General features: G+C 43.3%; 1 protein-coding gene across 3 annotated transcripts in view; it reads right to left on the bottom strand.

The window, feature by feature from the left end:
- Positions 1–222: 222 nt before the first annotated feature.
- LOC106584012 (phosphatidylinositol 3-kinase regulatory subunit gamma) overlaps positions 223–17290 on the bottom strand; it is a 327133-nt gene continuing 310065 nt past the window's right edge. For all 3 annotated transcript variants that reach the window (XM_014168762.2, XM_014168763.2, XM_014168766.2), the window contains 8 exons: positions 14496–14594; positions 12420–12600; positions 11539–11664; positions 11099–11241; positions 10665–10841; positions 9345–9419; positions 8932–9105; positions 223–6640 (listed from right to left, as the gene is read on the bottom strand). In XM_014168762.2, the coding sequence (XP_014024237.1) occupies positions 6427–6640; positions 8932–9105; positions 9345–9419; positions 10665–10841; positions 11099–11241; positions 11539–11664; positions 12420–12600; positions 14496–14594 (1189 nt within the window). In that variant the 3' untranslated portion in view covers positions 223–6426. The remainder of the gene's footprint in view (positions 6641–8931; positions 9106–9344; positions 9420–10664; positions 10842–11098; positions 11242–11538; positions 11665–12419; positions 12601–14495; positions 14595–17290) is intronic.

Here is a 17290-nt window from a genome sequence, read left to right on the forward strand (position 1 = left end):
TGACCAAACATTTCATTTCACTGCTCTAATTACGTTGGTAACCAGTTTATAATAGCAATAAATCACCTCGGGGGTTTGTGGTATATGGCCAATATATCACGGCTAAGGGCTGTTGCCAGGCACTCCTCGTTACGCCAGGCCGTGGTATATTGGCCATATACCACACCTCCTCAGGCCTTATTGCTTAATTGACCCACAAGACAATACAGCGACAACAGGAGGTTTGAATAAAATATTTTCTTTATTCTGCGAGAGAAATGAATATAGTGAAGTTCCATTGATCACGTACAAGAGTTGAGTTCATAACAAATGGAGATTTTACAACATATACAAACTATTGCAACAGATACGAGAAAGTGAAGTAGTGTACCGTGACGTTATTAAAACAACTTAACTGAAGAAGGGAATACCTATAGAAGCTCAAAGCAAGGTATGTATGATGTTGTAATACTGAGAAAGAAGTCTCTGTTTGATTGGTCTGGAGAGTAGAGAACCACTCACAGCCGGCTGTACAAGATAAAGTCATCGCCATCACAATCCACATGCAACAATACTACATTGTCGCTCCAGAAACACACAATTATATACCAGAAGGTCAATGCGAGTAGGTACTTACTTAGCAGTAATTGTCAGAATAAAGTAAGCAGACAGAAATATAAAAGAAGATAAATATCATATTGCTTGTATTTTTGTCTAAGAAGTAGCCTACATAACAAAAACTGCTGGTGTTACAACATTCTGCGAACAGTCTGTGAAATAAGAATAACTGTTTGATTATGTGAGTTTCAAGTTGTGTACTGTAAGCAATCCAATAAATGCTTTACAGGTCAAACATTCAAAGCATATTATATTGTATGTCTCAAACATTGACAGATATTGTTATATGGAGAAACATGTTAGTTTCAACATGCCAAACAAACAATAATGAACACGTTTCTATTTCTGTGATGTTCATCTTTCTCAGTATTACATACTTATAACGCTATAAACTGACAATAATAGGACTCTAACTTGTTTAGCTGGAAGCAGTGACTTGTTTAGCTATATTAAATTCAGATCTGAATACACCATAAACAGTCAAAGAACAGTTTTTCTTAAAACATCTCTTTTTCTATTTTCTTTTAAACACAAAAACAACAGTCAAGAGTACCAAAGATGCATGCTGGATCTGTACGTATGTCTAAAGAGGGATAGGGACAGTGTGATACACACGTTTTTTTCTTCCAAACAATTTTTTCTCTTTTCTTTCTAAATCATTTTTTTAATAAGAAGCTGTACTCCTTGAAGCTGTGCTGGGTATTGTGATCAGATAGCAGTGGTAAGAACACACACGACTCCTGGTGAGAATAACAAGATATTCAAACTCCACTGGCTGCATGCTGCAAATAAAACTTTGCAGAACTGCTTGAGGGCAAGAAGAAGAAGAACAGACATTATAGCTATATAACAGTCTTGTGGTGCTATAGGAAACCTAATCCTGCATCATCCTGTACCTGTACTCCAACTTAGAGTTTTGTTTTCACACAGAAAACTATTAAAACAGTCAAAAAGTAAACTTGGGTAATAGATATTTTGGTTTGTCCTAACCCCTTCGAAATGTCTTGTAGTATGTGCAGCACGTCTTGTCCCAAGTAAAATCCCACTGACAGTGGTTCTACAGAAACACAAAGGTGCTGTTCTTTCATAAACACTAATCTCAGACAGAACATCTCTCTCACGAGTCACTCCTCTGTCCCTGACCCCTGACCTCTGACCCTTGACAGAAAAGGAAAGGGATATTGCATGCATTCTGGAGTGAAAGAACTTAAGGAAAACTTGCTTTCTGTCCTGCAGAAGAACGACAATCACTTCTTCTCTTTTTAACTACAAACCACTAGACACAAGGAGAAATGAAAGTGTATTCGTCTTATTCCCTTCCTTTCAAAGCTGACAGGGAGAGAGAGCAACCATACGTCCAACTGGATCAACGTGTGCAAATATATGACTGTGTTGTGAGAAAACAAGGAGACAGACACAGGGAGTGTTTTTTGGTGAAGTAAGCGGTCTTTCACGAACTTAACAAAACTAAACTAAAAGAGGAATCACACCAATGGCACACATATTGTAGACCAATAAAGACACTCACATCATGGGTGCAGAGACTTGCTTAATCATAAAAAGTAAACCCGGGCATATGAATGAATCTGCCTTCTATCGCTCATCACTTTCAGAGCGGTGAAAACTATCGGTCTAATTTGAATAGACAAAAGACTGAGAGGTGATGTGAGGGTCAAACTATCCTCCTTAACCACACTGCTTGGTGAGGACATCCAAATGTTCTTTGGTATAGATCGAATACCTCAAATATCACCAAGGAACACCTATCCCCAATAATGCATTACTATTATACTTCATAATAATTACTTTTATTGATAATTAGCAACATCATGATCACTAACAGGGGATTCTAGCTAACTGTGTATGGGACATACTCACTCACTCTATCTCTAGCTACTGTACCATATTAACTTCTGAGTTCTTCTGGAAACAAGGCAATGGAAATAATATGTAACATGGAAACAAACATCCCTTTCAAACTATCAACATCTAAAGGCTAAAAATAAAGTCAACTGAAATCTTTGGTCTCAATGCCAGGGGGGAAAAAGTAGAGGAACAACAACTAAATCACGAACAAAAATAGTATGTGTTCTTTTAGCATCATAGATTAATATGAGAAATGCTTTGTCTCACAGTGGAAAATAACAACTGAAGATGAGACAGAGTCACACTATGTCTGCGTCTGAAATGGCACACTATTCCCAAGCACTATATAGGAAATGCGGCACCATTTCGGATGCACCGTCTTCTCTGAAGAGTGATGTTTGCAATATCAGACAAGCCCCCACCATCAACAAACATAATCTTAGTATATTTCTGAGAATGTTTACAAAGCACATCCTTCCCTCCTTGCAAAGAAGCTTACTTTTATTTCTGTTTCTGTGACATAAACATGTATAATTATATATATTTAAAAGTCAACCCAGTCCTGCTCACTACTATAGAACAACAAAACAGATATTCTATTTAATATATGTATATTTCTATATAAAGACATTCAACAGTGAGCAATGCAATAGTTCAAGTAATAGAGTTAGGGCCCTATAGGGCTCCTAGTAAAAAATGAACCAAAAGTCAACATAATAACAACCTTCAAGCCATGGTGGAGGATAAGGAAGGAGAGGAGACTGAAGTGACGATAGACAGGCTCTTGAACTACCTTAGTGGCCAGACCTAACAGAGCAGGGCCACTGAGGTGGATAGACATGATTAGAACCAGGTAGACACCATTATAATTAATGACAAAAGGTCTAGCTTACTGTCTGGGTGTTGTTAAACCTGGTTTTACCAGTCCAGAGATTAAAGTGGATTTTGTTATGAAACTGTTATGTAGCAAAAGGGTATCCTATCATCCTGCCTGAGGGTCCTTGCCAAAGAAAACAGGGACGAGGAGACACAAACAAACGTCCATCTATCAGAACAGCCTGATCCAGTTTTACATTCAACATGACCTCTAACCCCCTTCCCTCCCCAGTACACCATATCACACCCCACTACACTCCATACAGAAGAGCTGAACCTCACCTTAACCCTAACAGCTGCTACTAAGCACATCAGAACAAACAGACCAGGGAGAGACTGAATAAGGGAGAACCCATCTCTCCTCTAGTCTTGAGAGGGAGTGTCAGACCTTCTCCCTTGCATGTGTTCCTTATCAAGGGCTTTCAGCACTGACTGTGACCTAGTGACCCCTCCACCCCCCCACTGCCTCATCTGGCTGATCTTAGTGCACTACTCCAAGGGGTGGGGGTGTATGTTAGATTAAGATGATTCGCAGAAGCGTATAGTGTCGTTGTGGAGGAGATACAGGGGACATAGATACTCGGGGGGGCGGGAGGCGTAGAGGCCTGGCTTTTACCAAGGCTGTATCATTCATTCACCATGATGATTCCACTTCACCACCACCGCACGGCTAGATCACATGGCCTCAACTTTCCTCCTCACACACACTGAGCACTGGTTCTCACTGGTGTGACCCCATACACTTCACTGATTTCCACTGGCAGTTTAGTAAAGACTCCAGACGATATACAACTCTCTTGTTTTCAGTGTGACAAGAGAGTTACTTATTTGAATCCAGTTTTTTATGTGTAACTGTGAATCTGTTAGATCAATTTTGGTAGTCAACCTCACTGGAGTGATGTCTTTACCCCCAATTGAGCCAAAACATTTGTCCAGTAAGGTGAACATTTGGAGGGGGTTCGATTAAAAACCGCTGTCTTTGTTCTACTCCAGGGTCACTAAATCACCCCTCTGCTGCTGCACTACCCTCTCCTGTCAACAAGGCCTTAAATATGGCCTAAGATTAACAGGTAGGGAGGGGACAACTGTCTGGGAGAGACAGGACCCCAGGGACACTCAGAGATGGATGAGGAAGTGAAATAACACACTCACTGGGGTTTTTTCTGGTTCAATGAAAGAAAATGAACTAAGTAGACAGGACCCAGCTGCTATTTTATTGGTGTCTATGGAAGAAACACCCAGTTAAGTAGACCAGAAATAGTCCATTTATTTTCAATGGTAAACGGCCTGAGTGAACTATCTTCATTTATCCACCATCTTTGACATCACCGGTCCATTGTCTGTCTCAGGGGCTGCTGGTTAGATAGGCAGCAAGGAGAGCCAATGGTAAAACAGTAGCCAAACAACAGCCAATCAGAATAGAGAGTTTCATATCAGGAAGTAGAGGTGACCGAATAGACTGGAAAATTGCACATTGTGGTTGTTTGTCATTTTGTCAATATTTATTGTGCGATGTTATAATCTTTTATTTTCAACAGAAATGTTTCCACTGGTCTTAAAGTCAAGCACCGGGTAAGAAGTTTGAGTGAAACAAACAAAAACCAAACAAAAAAAGGAAAGAAAAGAAAAGCAATATATCTTCAAAAGCTTCAATGTGCACTTTGATTATCTCTCCTGCGAGTCTGTCTGCAAGCTGGGTTCGTTCAGCTCTCCGGGTGACTGCTAACCTAAATAATCATAATACATTGTTGGATTGCACTTTCTTCAAGTTTTTATCATCATCAAAAGCATTCGTCTTCAACGTGAAACTCCCCCCTCCCTACCTGCTTCATGTACACTAAAACAGTTCAAAGCCTATTATCTCAAAGGTTCCGTAACCAATACATAAAGTCCCCATTTGTTTTAAACAGACATTAGCATATATACTACAAATAATATTTTGTTTAAAACAAACATGTTTCAAGGTAGTTTGTTTCTCCTTAGTTTTGGGATTTGGTGTCAAACCGTACGGGCTCTCTTCTTAGATAAGTGCTTCTAACTCGACCGTGACTGGCGTCTAGATGGTCAAACCTACCGACCGTCTCCGTCTGTGCGTACCATCCCCTCAGAGCTTATAGTGCACGAGCACTGGGCCCAAACTCTGTTTCATGTGTGGTATTAAACAAAGCAACCACTCTTTTTCAATCTTCTCCATTCATACAGACTAATAAAAACACAATGGATTGTTTTCTGCCCATGCCAACTTTGGTCTCTGTAGGTGACTATAATGACATGACTTTACCATAACTTACAATGTGTCAAAGGAAATATGATCCAGCCATCAAGAAAACAATCTCACTCTCCATCTACGGTTAGTATAAAATCAAGCTTTTTTTCTTCTTTTAAGACTACAAAACATTTTCTCTCTCGCTTGTGATCCCTCTCGACTCTTCCCTCCCTTCGATTCTCCCTTCCCTTCATCCCCCCCAACCCTTCAGCAGCAGTCTATATGGAGGGACACTGAATAAGCGTCTTTTGTCTGTTATGCTACATTATTTTTGCTTCTCATTCGGAAAGGGACAGAGTACATACACTCGACATCATTATAATCATCATCTCTTGCATTTAGCAAACAAGCAGTGAACAAAATAAATTGTCAAAAGAAAAAAAGAAAGAAAACAAAACCAGAAAAGAAAAAGGAAAGAAATAAAATAATAATTTGGGCGACAGACGGACGACAGGAAACAAAGCCTTAAAATTGAGCGTCTTCATGTTGTCGTTTTTCTGTAAAAGAGTCCTGGCTGGAGTTTAGGTTGCAGCAGGGTCACCTGAAACTCGGCTCTTCTCTTTTCCTTCAGTTTTTTCACATTCACAAACATTTAAAACTTCCTTGTGCAAATCAAGCAGTCTTTAGAAAGAATGCCCTCCAATTGTTCTAGTAAAAATATATATAACTCCAAGGTGGCTGACGTGTGTGTTGCAGCAAGTGTTTCTGTCTTTTTTTTCCTTTTTTTCCCCATCTCAGGTTTTTTATCTCAGGTTCTGGGTAATAGTTACCCCCCCACCCCCTGTCCCCTCATCCATCCTGGGGCTGGGTGGGGGGGGTGCTCATCTCCGTGGGGCAGGGCCGGAGGATGAGGGCATCTGTGCGTAGACAGGGTAGGCCAGGCGCACATTGAGCGAGTCGTTGTGCTGGACAAGGGAGGTCTGGTGGTAGTGCAGGACCAGGTCTTTCAGAGAGCTGTACAGGTTGTAAGGCTCAGCGAAGCCGTAGCCCCTCTGCGTGCTGTAAATCACACAGTGCTTAACCTCACCCTCCACACTGTAGAAAGAGAGAATAGGAGGTGTAAATACTAGCCAAACACACAAGTTACGTTACAGCCTTATTCTAAAATGGATGGAAGTAATTGTTTTCCTCATCAATCTGCAAAATACCCCATAATTACTAAGCGAAAACAGGTTTTTAGAAATGTTTGTAGATTTTCTATAAAAAAATAACAAGTATTCAGACTCTTTGCTATGAGACTCAAAATTGTGCTCGGGTGCATCCTGTTTCCATTGCTCATCCTTGAGATGTTTCTACAACTTGATTGAAGTCCACCTGTGGTAAATTCAGTTGATTGGACATGATTTAGAAAGGCACACACCTGTCTATATAAGGTCCCACAGATGACGTGCATGTCAGAGCAAAAACCAAGCCAACAAGGAATTGTCCGTAGAGCTCCGAGACAGGATTGAGTCGAGGCACAGATCTGGGGAAGGGTACCAAAAATGTCTGCAGCATTGAAGGACCCCAAGAACACAGTGTCCTCCATCATTCTTAAATGGACGAAGTTTGGAACCACCAAGACTCTTCCAAGAGCCGGCGTTCTGGCCAAACTGAGCAACCGGTGTCACTCCCTGATCTGTTTCACCTGTCTTTGTGGTTGTCTCCACCCACCTCCAGGTGTCTCCTGTTTTCCCCATTAGTCCCTGGTGTATTTATCCCTGTGTTTCCTGTCTCTCTGTGCCAGTTCGTCTTGTTTTGCCAAGTCAACCAGCATTTTTCCCAGCTCCTATTTTTCCCAGTCTCTGTCTTTTCCTAGCCCTCCTTGTTTTGAACCTTGCCTGCCCTGACGCCGAATCCGCCTGCCTGACCACTCTGCCTGTTCTGACCTCGAGCCTGTCTATCCCCTTGTACTGTTTGGACTCGGACCTGTTCACTGAACCTCTGCATGTCCTGACCTCGAGCCTGCCTTTCGCCTGGTACTGTTTGGACTCTGACCTGGTTTATGCTCTCTCGCCTGTCCCCGACCTGCCTTTGCCTACCCCTTTTGGTGTAATAAATATCGGAGCTCAACCATCTGCCTCCTGTGTCTGCTTTTGGGTCTCGCCTTGTGCCCTTATAATCTGGGGAGAAGGGTCTTGGTCAAGGAGGTGACCTAGAACCCGATGGTCACTCTGACATAGCTCTAGAGTTCCTCTGTGGAGATGGGAGAAACTTCCAGAAGGACAACCATCTCTGCAGCGCTCCACCAATCAGGCCTTTATGGTAGAGTGTCCAGATTGAAGTGAAAGACACACGACAGCCCGCTTGGAGTTTGCCAAAGGCACCTAAAGGACACTCAGACCATGACAAACAAGATTCACTGGTCTGGTGAAATCAAGATTGAACTATTTGGCCTGAATGCCAAGCGTCACGTCTGGAGGAAACCTGGCACCATCCCTACGGTGAAGCATTGTGGTGGCAGCATCATGCTGTGTGGATGTTTTTCTGCGGCAGGGACTGGGAGACCAGTCAGGATCGAGGGAAAGATGAATGGAGCAAAGTACAGAGAGATCCTTGATGAAAACCTGCTCCAGAGCGCTCAGGACCTCAGACTGACATGGTTCACCTTCCAATAGGACAACGACCCTAAGCACCCAGCCAAGACAACGCAGGAGTGGCTTCGGGACTAGTCTCTGAATGTCCTTGAGTGGCCCAGCCAGAGCCCGGACTTGAACCCGATCTAATATCTCTGGAGAGACCTGAAAATAGCTGTGCAGCGACGCTCCCCATTCAACCTGACAGAGCTTGAGTACGATCTGCAGAGAAGAATGGGAGAAACTCCTCAAGAAGACTCATGGCTGTAATCACTGCCAAAGGTGCTTCAACAAAGTACTGAGTAAAGGGTCTGAATACTTATGTAAATGTCATATTTCTGTTTTTTTATATTTGTCATTCTGGGGTATTTTTGTATTTAATCCATTTTAGAATAAGGCTCTAACGTTAAAAAAAATGTGGAAAAAGGGAAGGGATCTGAATATTTTCCAAAGGCACTGTATAAGAGCAGTTTTTGACACACTCACAGAGGATTATTGAACTACCACGATTTAGCAAAACTTACCATGGCATATCATCAACGCAGAGACTCAATCAGTAGTACATATTGAGACACTGACACTATGGAGCATGCTTATCTTATTGATAGTATATACTTGAGTACTTCCACTATGGAGCATGCTTATCTTATTGATAGAATATACTTGAGTACTTCCACTACGGAGCATGCTTATCTTATGCATAGTATATACTTGAGTACTTCCACTATGGAGCATGCTTATCTTATTGATAGTATATACTTGAATACTTACACTACGGAGCATGCGTAGCAGCCCTTCTTGCTGCTCTCCCTGATGAGGAAGGCTCCGTCAGGTTTGCCTAGTAGAAGGTCTTCAGACTGGGTTCTGTTCAGGTCTCCTACAAACCAGCTCTTCTCATCATAGTGGGGCAGGTTTTCATCCTCTTCCGTACTCACAAAGTACCCTCTACACACACAGGAGAGAGAGATAAGCATAGGGTCTAGCGGAGATACATTTGAGATGATTGATTTATGGTGGAGCCAACATATCAAATGAGAACGATTGCCTCAAATCTATATCCCTCAAACATGAGTATAGTGAAAAGACTATAGTGAATGAGCCAATGTGAAGTCTATTGTTCCAATATGTCCATGCTACAGATAAGAGTGAGCCTTGCAGTGCGAGGCCGTGCTCTGAACACTTACTCATCTGTGTTCTCGTTCTTGATCCCCAGCCAGTCGTTAATTCGTTTCTGTCGCACTCCTTTGTGATTGAGCCAGCTGGGGGGAGAGAGAGAGAGAGAGAGAGAGAGAGAGAGAGAGAGAGAGAGAGAGAGAGAATAAATATTACTACAAACATCGAGTTAAAGCCCTTCTTTCCTTATGCGCATCATTCCTCCATTGAACAGATGACAAAAGGTATTGAATTAATAGCACTCGCACAACCCCTCTGAATGTATCTGTGTATAGAAACGTGGCAGACCTGGTAATTCTATTACAGGCTTCCTAGAAGCCATGGCCTTTCTCTCCCCAGGAAGCCCAGGGACTTCCCTATAAAGAGCCTGCCTTTAGCTCAGAGGAAACACAAGCTTTTAATACAGCCTAGTGTAGCCTAGTGGTTAGGGTGTTGGGTCAGTAACCAAAAGGTCGCTAGATCAAATCCCCAAAATGACAAGGTAAAAATCTGTCATTCTGCCCCTGAACAAGGCACTTAACCCACTGTTCCTAGGCTGTCATTGTAAATAAGAATTTGTTCTTAACTGACTTGCCTAGTTAAATAAAATAAAATATGGCAGTTCTCCAGTTAACCCCGTATGAACTCCTTGCAGACTGGGTTACTTACACAAGGTATGGGTCCCTACTATACACCTACAAGGTTAACTCTTTCCTCCATCATAGATTACTTACCCAAGATACTGATGTTACTCTTAACTCTTTCCTGTATGGGTTACTACTTACACAATGTACTGGTCCTATACGATAACTGTATCTTAACCCTTTCCTGTATGGGTTACTACTTACACAATGTACTGGTCCTATACGATAACCGTATCTTAACCCTTTCCTGTATGGGTTACTACTTACACAATGTACTGGTCCTATACGATAACCGTATCGTAACCCTTTCCTGTATGGGTTACTACTTACACAATGTACTGGTCCTATACGATAACTGTATCTTAACCCTTTCCTGTATGGGTTACTACTTACACAATTTACTGGTCCTATACGATAACCGTATCTTAACCCTTTCCTGTATGGGTTACTACTTACACAATGTACTGGTCCTATACGATAACCGTATCGTAACCCTTTCCTGTATGGGTTACTACTTACACAATGTACTGGTCCTATACGATAACCGTATCTTAACCCTTTCCTGTATGGGTTACTACTTATACAATGTACTGGTCCTATACGATAACCGTATCATAACCCTTTCCTGTATGGGTTACTACTTACACAATGTACTGGTCCTATACGATAACCGTATCTTAACCCTTTCCTGTATGGGTTACTACTTACACAAGGTATTGGTCCCTGATCTTGCGGAGCTGGATGAGGTCAGGTTTGAGGCTGTTCATCTTCTTGTCTGTCTCTCTGTTGTCCAGAGCCTGGGTCTTCAGGTCCTGCTCCAGACGAATCTTACTGTCGTGGATCTCACCTAGACGAGACTTAAGCTTCTCATAGTTCATCATGATCCTGTAGGACAGAGAGGGAGCGGAGGATGAGAGGGGGAGGATGGGTACTGCATACTGTATGTGTACTACTGTGCTACTACTACCATTATTCATACCTATTTCCATCACCCCCACAACCTAACATTTTGTTAAACACGTAAGGTCAATCTAGACACCACATTCTCTAATGTACACAAACATGACTTTGCCTGATGACAAAGCAGAGTGTATTCCAATTGGAGCAGGTCTGAGCCAATAAAAAAAAAGCCCCCTGAATACCTCTCAATCTCCTTGTCGTTACCCTCCCGGCGGAAGCGCTCAATGTATTCTTTGCTGTAGCGCTCCTGCGTGTGACACTGCTCCTCGAAGATCTTGATGGTCTCGTTGAAGGCCTCAATGGCCGTCCTCTTCATCTGAATCTCCTGAGAGAGTTAACAAAGACACCAGGGCTATCAGTCCTCCATTCATCAGCCTGATAATGGTGTGATCGTCCAATGAATAAAGTCTACGTCTATTTGTCTCGATTTATCAGCCTGGCACAGACATACACCCCCCCCCCCCCCCAGGTGTTCTTAATGTGTAGCTGATCCTTTCCTGATTAAAATAGAACATAGTTGGTGTTAGCTAGCTACTAAGCCTGTTTTGGGTTTGGTGATGCGGGTGCAGGGTAGGTGTTTGTGGTATGATGGGCTAACAGTATAGTGTGTTGTGTACGGTACCTGTGAGGTCTTGGTGTATTCCTCATAAAGCCGGTCGTACTCCTTGCTCTTCTCCTGGTATTGATTGTGGTATTCCTGGAGTTTCTTCCCCACCGCGTCAATGTTGTCCTCTTTCACCAGCTGATCCTGAGAGGAAAGAAAGAGCATGAAAGAAAAAGAGAGCGCGTATTAGAGGGAGATACATTGATATGAAGTGCAAAAGACTGAGCGAAAGTGAGAGAGAGAGAGAGAAAGAGAGAGAAGAGGACAGGAGTTGGGGATTAACCTGTCTGATTGTGCTTACAGAGGGAGGCTTCCTGATTAATTCAGGACCCATGATGCCTTTCCCTAGGTGCAAGGGGGGGGTTTGAATGCTCCGCGCTGAGGCTTTTGAGTAATGACTGGCTGAGCACGGGAACCACGTCAGGAGAGCGAGAACGAGGGAACGAGAAAAAAATATATAAATGCAGGGACGGCCTTTTGACATGGAAGATGCGTGTAATTATTTAGGGAGCTGTGCGTTGCAGCATGGTACAGCACACAGCAGAGGAGGAGAGAGAGAGAGAGCGAGAGGAGAATAAGCATGGTAATATTTCACCATGATGTGAATCCTGCTGTATAGGCACTTTGCCTGGGAAGGAAGGGAACAACCCCCAGCACTACTTATTAGATTGACTGGGGATGCACAGGAGAGGATGAGTGGGGGAGGAAGAGGAGAAGAGCAGGGAGAGGAGGAAGATAGGTTCCGAGGAGAAAGAGAGTAAAGGAAGAGGACAGTGAGAAGAAAAAGAGGGTGGAAAAAGAAGTGTAGATAGATGGAGTGTGTGTGTGTGTGTGTGTGTGTGTGTGTGTGTGTGTGTGTGTGTGTGTGTGTGTGTGTGTGTGTGTGTGTGTGTACCTACCTGCTGGTAGCGTGAGATGGGGTACATGAGTTTGACGTCTAGCTTGGTGTTGTACTGGGCCAGAGACTCATGTCTGTAGTGACTAATCAGCTCCACCACAGAACCAAATGTCAGGGGGTCGGAGAAACCATACTTCCCATCCCGGTGGTAGATTTTGATCAACTTGTTGTTCCCCCCTTTCCTACAGAGAAGAAAAGGACACAGAGAGAGGATGCGTGTATGAAAGAGGGCTTTCGAGAACCATTTAGACTCCTATAAATTAATTAAAAGATTATACATTTTAATAATACCTTTTATCGACTACTACCTCATAAAAAAAACTTCCTCTGTACAGTCATGGCCAAAGGTTTTGAGAATGACACAAATATTAATTTCCACAAAGTTTGCTGCTTCAGTGTCTTTAGATATTTTTGTCAGATGTTACCATGGAAGTGTCAAAGGATTTTATTGACAATTACATGAAGTTGATGCAAAGAGTCAATATTTGCAGTGTTGACCCTTCTTTTTCAAGACCTCTGCAATCTGCCCTGGCATGTTGTCAATTAACTTCTGGGCCACATCCTGACTGATGGCAGGCCATTCTTGTGTAATCAATGCTTGGAGTTTGTCAGAACTTGTGGGTTTTTGTTTGTCCACCCGCCTCTTGAGGGTTGACCACAAGTTCTCAATGGGATTAAGGTCTGGGGAGTTTCCTGTCCATGGACCGAAAATATTGATGTTTTGTTCACCGAGCCACTTTTGCCTTATGGCAAGGTGCTCCATCATGCTGGAAAAGGCATTGTTCGTCACCAAACTGTTCCTGGATGGTTGGGAGAAGTTGCTCTCGGAGGATGTGTTGGTACCATTCTTTATTCATGGCTGTGTTCTTAGGCAAAATTGTGAGTGAGCCCACTCCCTTGGCTGAGAAGCAACCCCACACATGAATGGTCTCAGGATGCTTTACCGTTGGCATGACACAGGACTGATGGTAGCACTCACCTTGTCTTCTCTAGACAAGCTTTTTTCCAGATGCCCCAAACAATCGGAAAGGGGATTCATCAGAGAAAATGACTTTACCCCAGTCCTCAGCAGTCAAATCTCTGTACCTTTTGCTGAATATCAGTCTGTCCCTGATGTTTTTCCTGGAGAGAAGTGGCTTCTTTGCTGCCCTTCTTGACACCAGGCCATCCTCCAAAAGTCTTCGCCTCACTGTGCGTGCAGATGCACTCACACCTGCCTGCTGCCATTCCGGAGCAAGCTCTATACTGGTGGTGCCCCGATCCCGCAGCTGAATCAATTTTAGGAGACTGTCCTGGCGCTTGCTGGACTTTCTTGGGCGCCCTGAAGCCTTCTTCACAACAATTGAACTGCTCTCCTTGAAGTTCTTGATGATCCGATAAATGGTTGATTTAGGTGCAATCTTACTGGCAGCAATATCCTTGCCTGTGAAGCCCTTTTTGTGCAAAGCAATGATGACGGCACGTGTTCCTTGCCGGTAACCATGCTTGACAGAGGAAGAACAATGATTCCAAGCACCACCCTCCTTTCGAAGCTTCCAGTCTGTTATTCGAACTCAATCACCATGACAGAGTGATCTCCAGCCTTGTCCTCGTCAACACTCACACCTTGGTTAACGAGAGAATCACTGACATGATGTCAGCTGGTCCTTTTGTGGCACGGCTGAAATGCAGTGGAAATGTTTTGGGGGGATTCAGTTCATTTGCATGGCAAAGAGGGACTTTGCAATTAATTGCAATTCATCGGCTCACTCTTCATAACATTCTGGAGTATATGCAAATTGCCATCATACAAACTGAGGCAGCAGACTGTGAAAATGAATATTTGTGTCATTCTCAAAACTTTTGGCCACGACTGTACATAAACTCTTGAGTGAAGTGTCCCAGGCCTTACCTCACTGTTAGCGTGTAGTGTGGTAACCTACCTCGCTGTTAGTGTGTAGTGTGGTAACCTACCTCACTGTTAGCGTGTAGTGTGGTAACCTACCTCACTGTTAGCGTGTAGTGTGGTAACCTACCTCAGTGTTAGTGTGTAGTGTGGTAACCTACCTCGCTGTTAGTGTGTAGTGTGGTAACCTACCTCAGTGTTAGTGTGTAGTCGCCCTGCATTTTGGTGGAGGCATCCCGAACCAAGAAGGTCCCATCAGGCATGTCTCTCAGCTTATCATTCACCTCTTCCCTGAAGAGAGGGATGGAGAGGGGGAAGATAAGGGGGTGGACAGAGGGAAGAGAGGGGAAAGAGAGAGAGAGCGGTTACACATCTGAGGCAGTGGCCAGATGACATTTACAAGAAAGGCTGCAAACTTTCCCATTAGTGAATATACACTTTACCCTCCATCCCTCCCTCAACACATTGGTGTCTTTGAGACAGGAGAGACCGGCACACATTGTTGAGTGTGTGTGTGTGTGTGTGTGTGTGTGTGTGTGTGTGTGTGTGTGTGTGTGTGTGTGTGTGTGTGTGTGTGTGTGTGTGTGCGCAAACTGGCTGCAGGCAGAGGCAGTGGCCTGTGTCCCACCTCTCAGCTGAAACCGTCTGGACAATGGAGACACGTTGGGATGGTTTACCTTAAAATGACACACACCACACACACACACATACATCCTAAATGGCTCCAGTCTGTATCCCAGACAGGCTTTAGGGGCTTTCCTGTCTGTCTGCAGAGCAGATTGCTCACCCTCCATCCCTCCCTCCCCTCTCTTCACCCTCCATCCCTCCCTCCGTCTGTCTGTGTGTCTGTCTATCGGTCTGTGTGTCTGGGCCAGTGTGGGCAGTAAGCCTCGTCATGCTGAGAAAGCAGCCTCCCACCTCAAGTCAGCTGACCTCTCCATGGCCGTCTCTTGGATGGCGGGGGTTAACTTCAGCCTACCGGAGCAGCTGGGGCCCTGTGTGTGTGTGTGTGTATGTGTGTAAAGGGGATGTGGGGCAGTGTGTGGAGTTTATTTGACATGACACAGCGCTGCTCGAACACTGCTGCCCCAGGCTTAGATGAAGATGGAGGGGGGGTTAATTTACTGCCAAATTCCCTAAACCCTCTCCTAACTATGCACCCTGGGTAACTTTCGGTTTTGTGTGTGTGTGTGTGTGTGTGTGTGTGTGTGTGTGTGTGTGTGTGTGTGTGTGTGTGTGTGTGTGTGTGTGTAATGCATTGTAAACAGTGCATTTGAGAAATAAGAGCATGAAACACAACCCAAACTAGCCAGAGAAACACTGACTGACGACTAGATTAGGCCATGAAAATTAACCTGATTTTCTTAAAAAATTATATATACAGTTGAAGTCAGACGTTTACATACACCTTAGCCAAATACATTTAAACTCAGTTTTTCACACTTCCTGACATTTATTCAGAGTAAAAAATCCCTGTCTTAGGTCAGTTAGGATCACAACTTTTTTTTAAAGAATGTGAAATGTCAGAATAATAGTAGAGAGAATTATTTATATCTGCTTTTATTTCTTTCATCACATTCCCAGTGGGTCAGAAGTTTACATACACTCAATTAGTATTTGGTAGCATTGCCTTTAAATTGTTTAACTTGGGTCAAATGTTTCAGGTAGCCTTCCACAAGCTTCCCACAATAAGTTGGGTGAATTTTGGCCCATTCCTCCTGACAGAGCTGGTGTAACTGGGTCAGGTTTGTAGGCCTCCTTGCTCGCACATGCTTTTTCAGTTCTGCCCACAAATTTTCTATAGGATTGAGGTCAGGGCTTTGTGATGGCCACTCCAATACATTGACTTTATTGTCCTTAAGCCATTTTGCCACAACTTTGTAAGTATGCTTGGGGTCATTGTCCATTTGGAAAACCCATTTGCGATCAAGCTTTAATTTCCTGACTGATGTCTTGAGGTGTTGCTTCAATATATCCACATCATTTCCCTTCCTCATGACGCCATCTATGTTGTGAAGTGCACCAGTCCCTCCTGCAGCAAAGCACCCCCGCAACATGACGCTGCCACCCCCGTGCTTCACGGTTGGGATGGTGTTCTTCGGCTTGCAAGCCTCCCCCTTTTCCCTCCAAACATAATGATGGTCATTATGGCCAAACAGTTCTATTTTTGTTTCATCAGACAAGAGGACATTTCTCCAAAAAGTATGATCTTTGTCCCCATGTGCAGTTCCAAACCGTAGTCTGTTTTTTTATGGCGGTTTTGGAGCAGTGGCTTCTTCCTTGCTGAGCGGCCTTTCAGGTTATGTCGATATAGGACTCATTTTACTGTGGATATAGATACTTTTGTACCTTTTTCCTCCAGCATCTTCACAAGATCCTTTGCTGTTGTTCTGGGATTGATTTGCACTTTTTGCACCAAAGTATGTTCATCTCTTAGGAGACAGAACGCGTCTCCTTTCTGAGCGGTATGACGGCTGCGTGGTCCCATTTTCTGGAATTTTTCAAGCTGTTTAAAGGCACAGTCAACTTAGTGTATGTCAACTTCTGACCCACTGGAATTGTGATACAGTGAATTATAAGTAAAATAATCTGTCTGTAAACAATTGTTGGAAAAAATACTTGTGTCATGCACAAAGTAGATGTCCTAACCGACTTGCCAAAACTATAGTTTGTTAACAAGAAATTTGTGGAGTGGTTAAAAAACGAGTTTTAATGACTCCAACCTAAGCGTATGTAAACTTCCGACTTCAACTGTATACACTACCGTTCAAAAGTTTGGGGTCACTTATAAATGTCCTTGTTTCTGAAAGAAAAGTTCCCTTTTGGTCCATTAAAATAACATAAAATTGATCAGAAAAACAGTGTAGACATTGTTAATGTTGTAAATGACTATTGAAGCTGGAAACTGCTGTTTTTTTTATGGAATATCGACATAGGCATGGAGAGGCCCATTATCAGAATCCATCACTCCTGTGTTCCAATTGCAC

The sequence above is a fragment of the Salmo salar genome, chromosome ssa23 (genome assembly GCF_905237065.1).
Source record: "Salmo salar chromosome ssa23, Ssal_v3.1, whole genome shotgun sequence".
Classification (NCBI taxonomy): domain Eukaryota; kingdom Metazoa; phylum Chordata; class Actinopteri; order Salmoniformes; family Salmonidae; genus Salmo; species Salmo salar.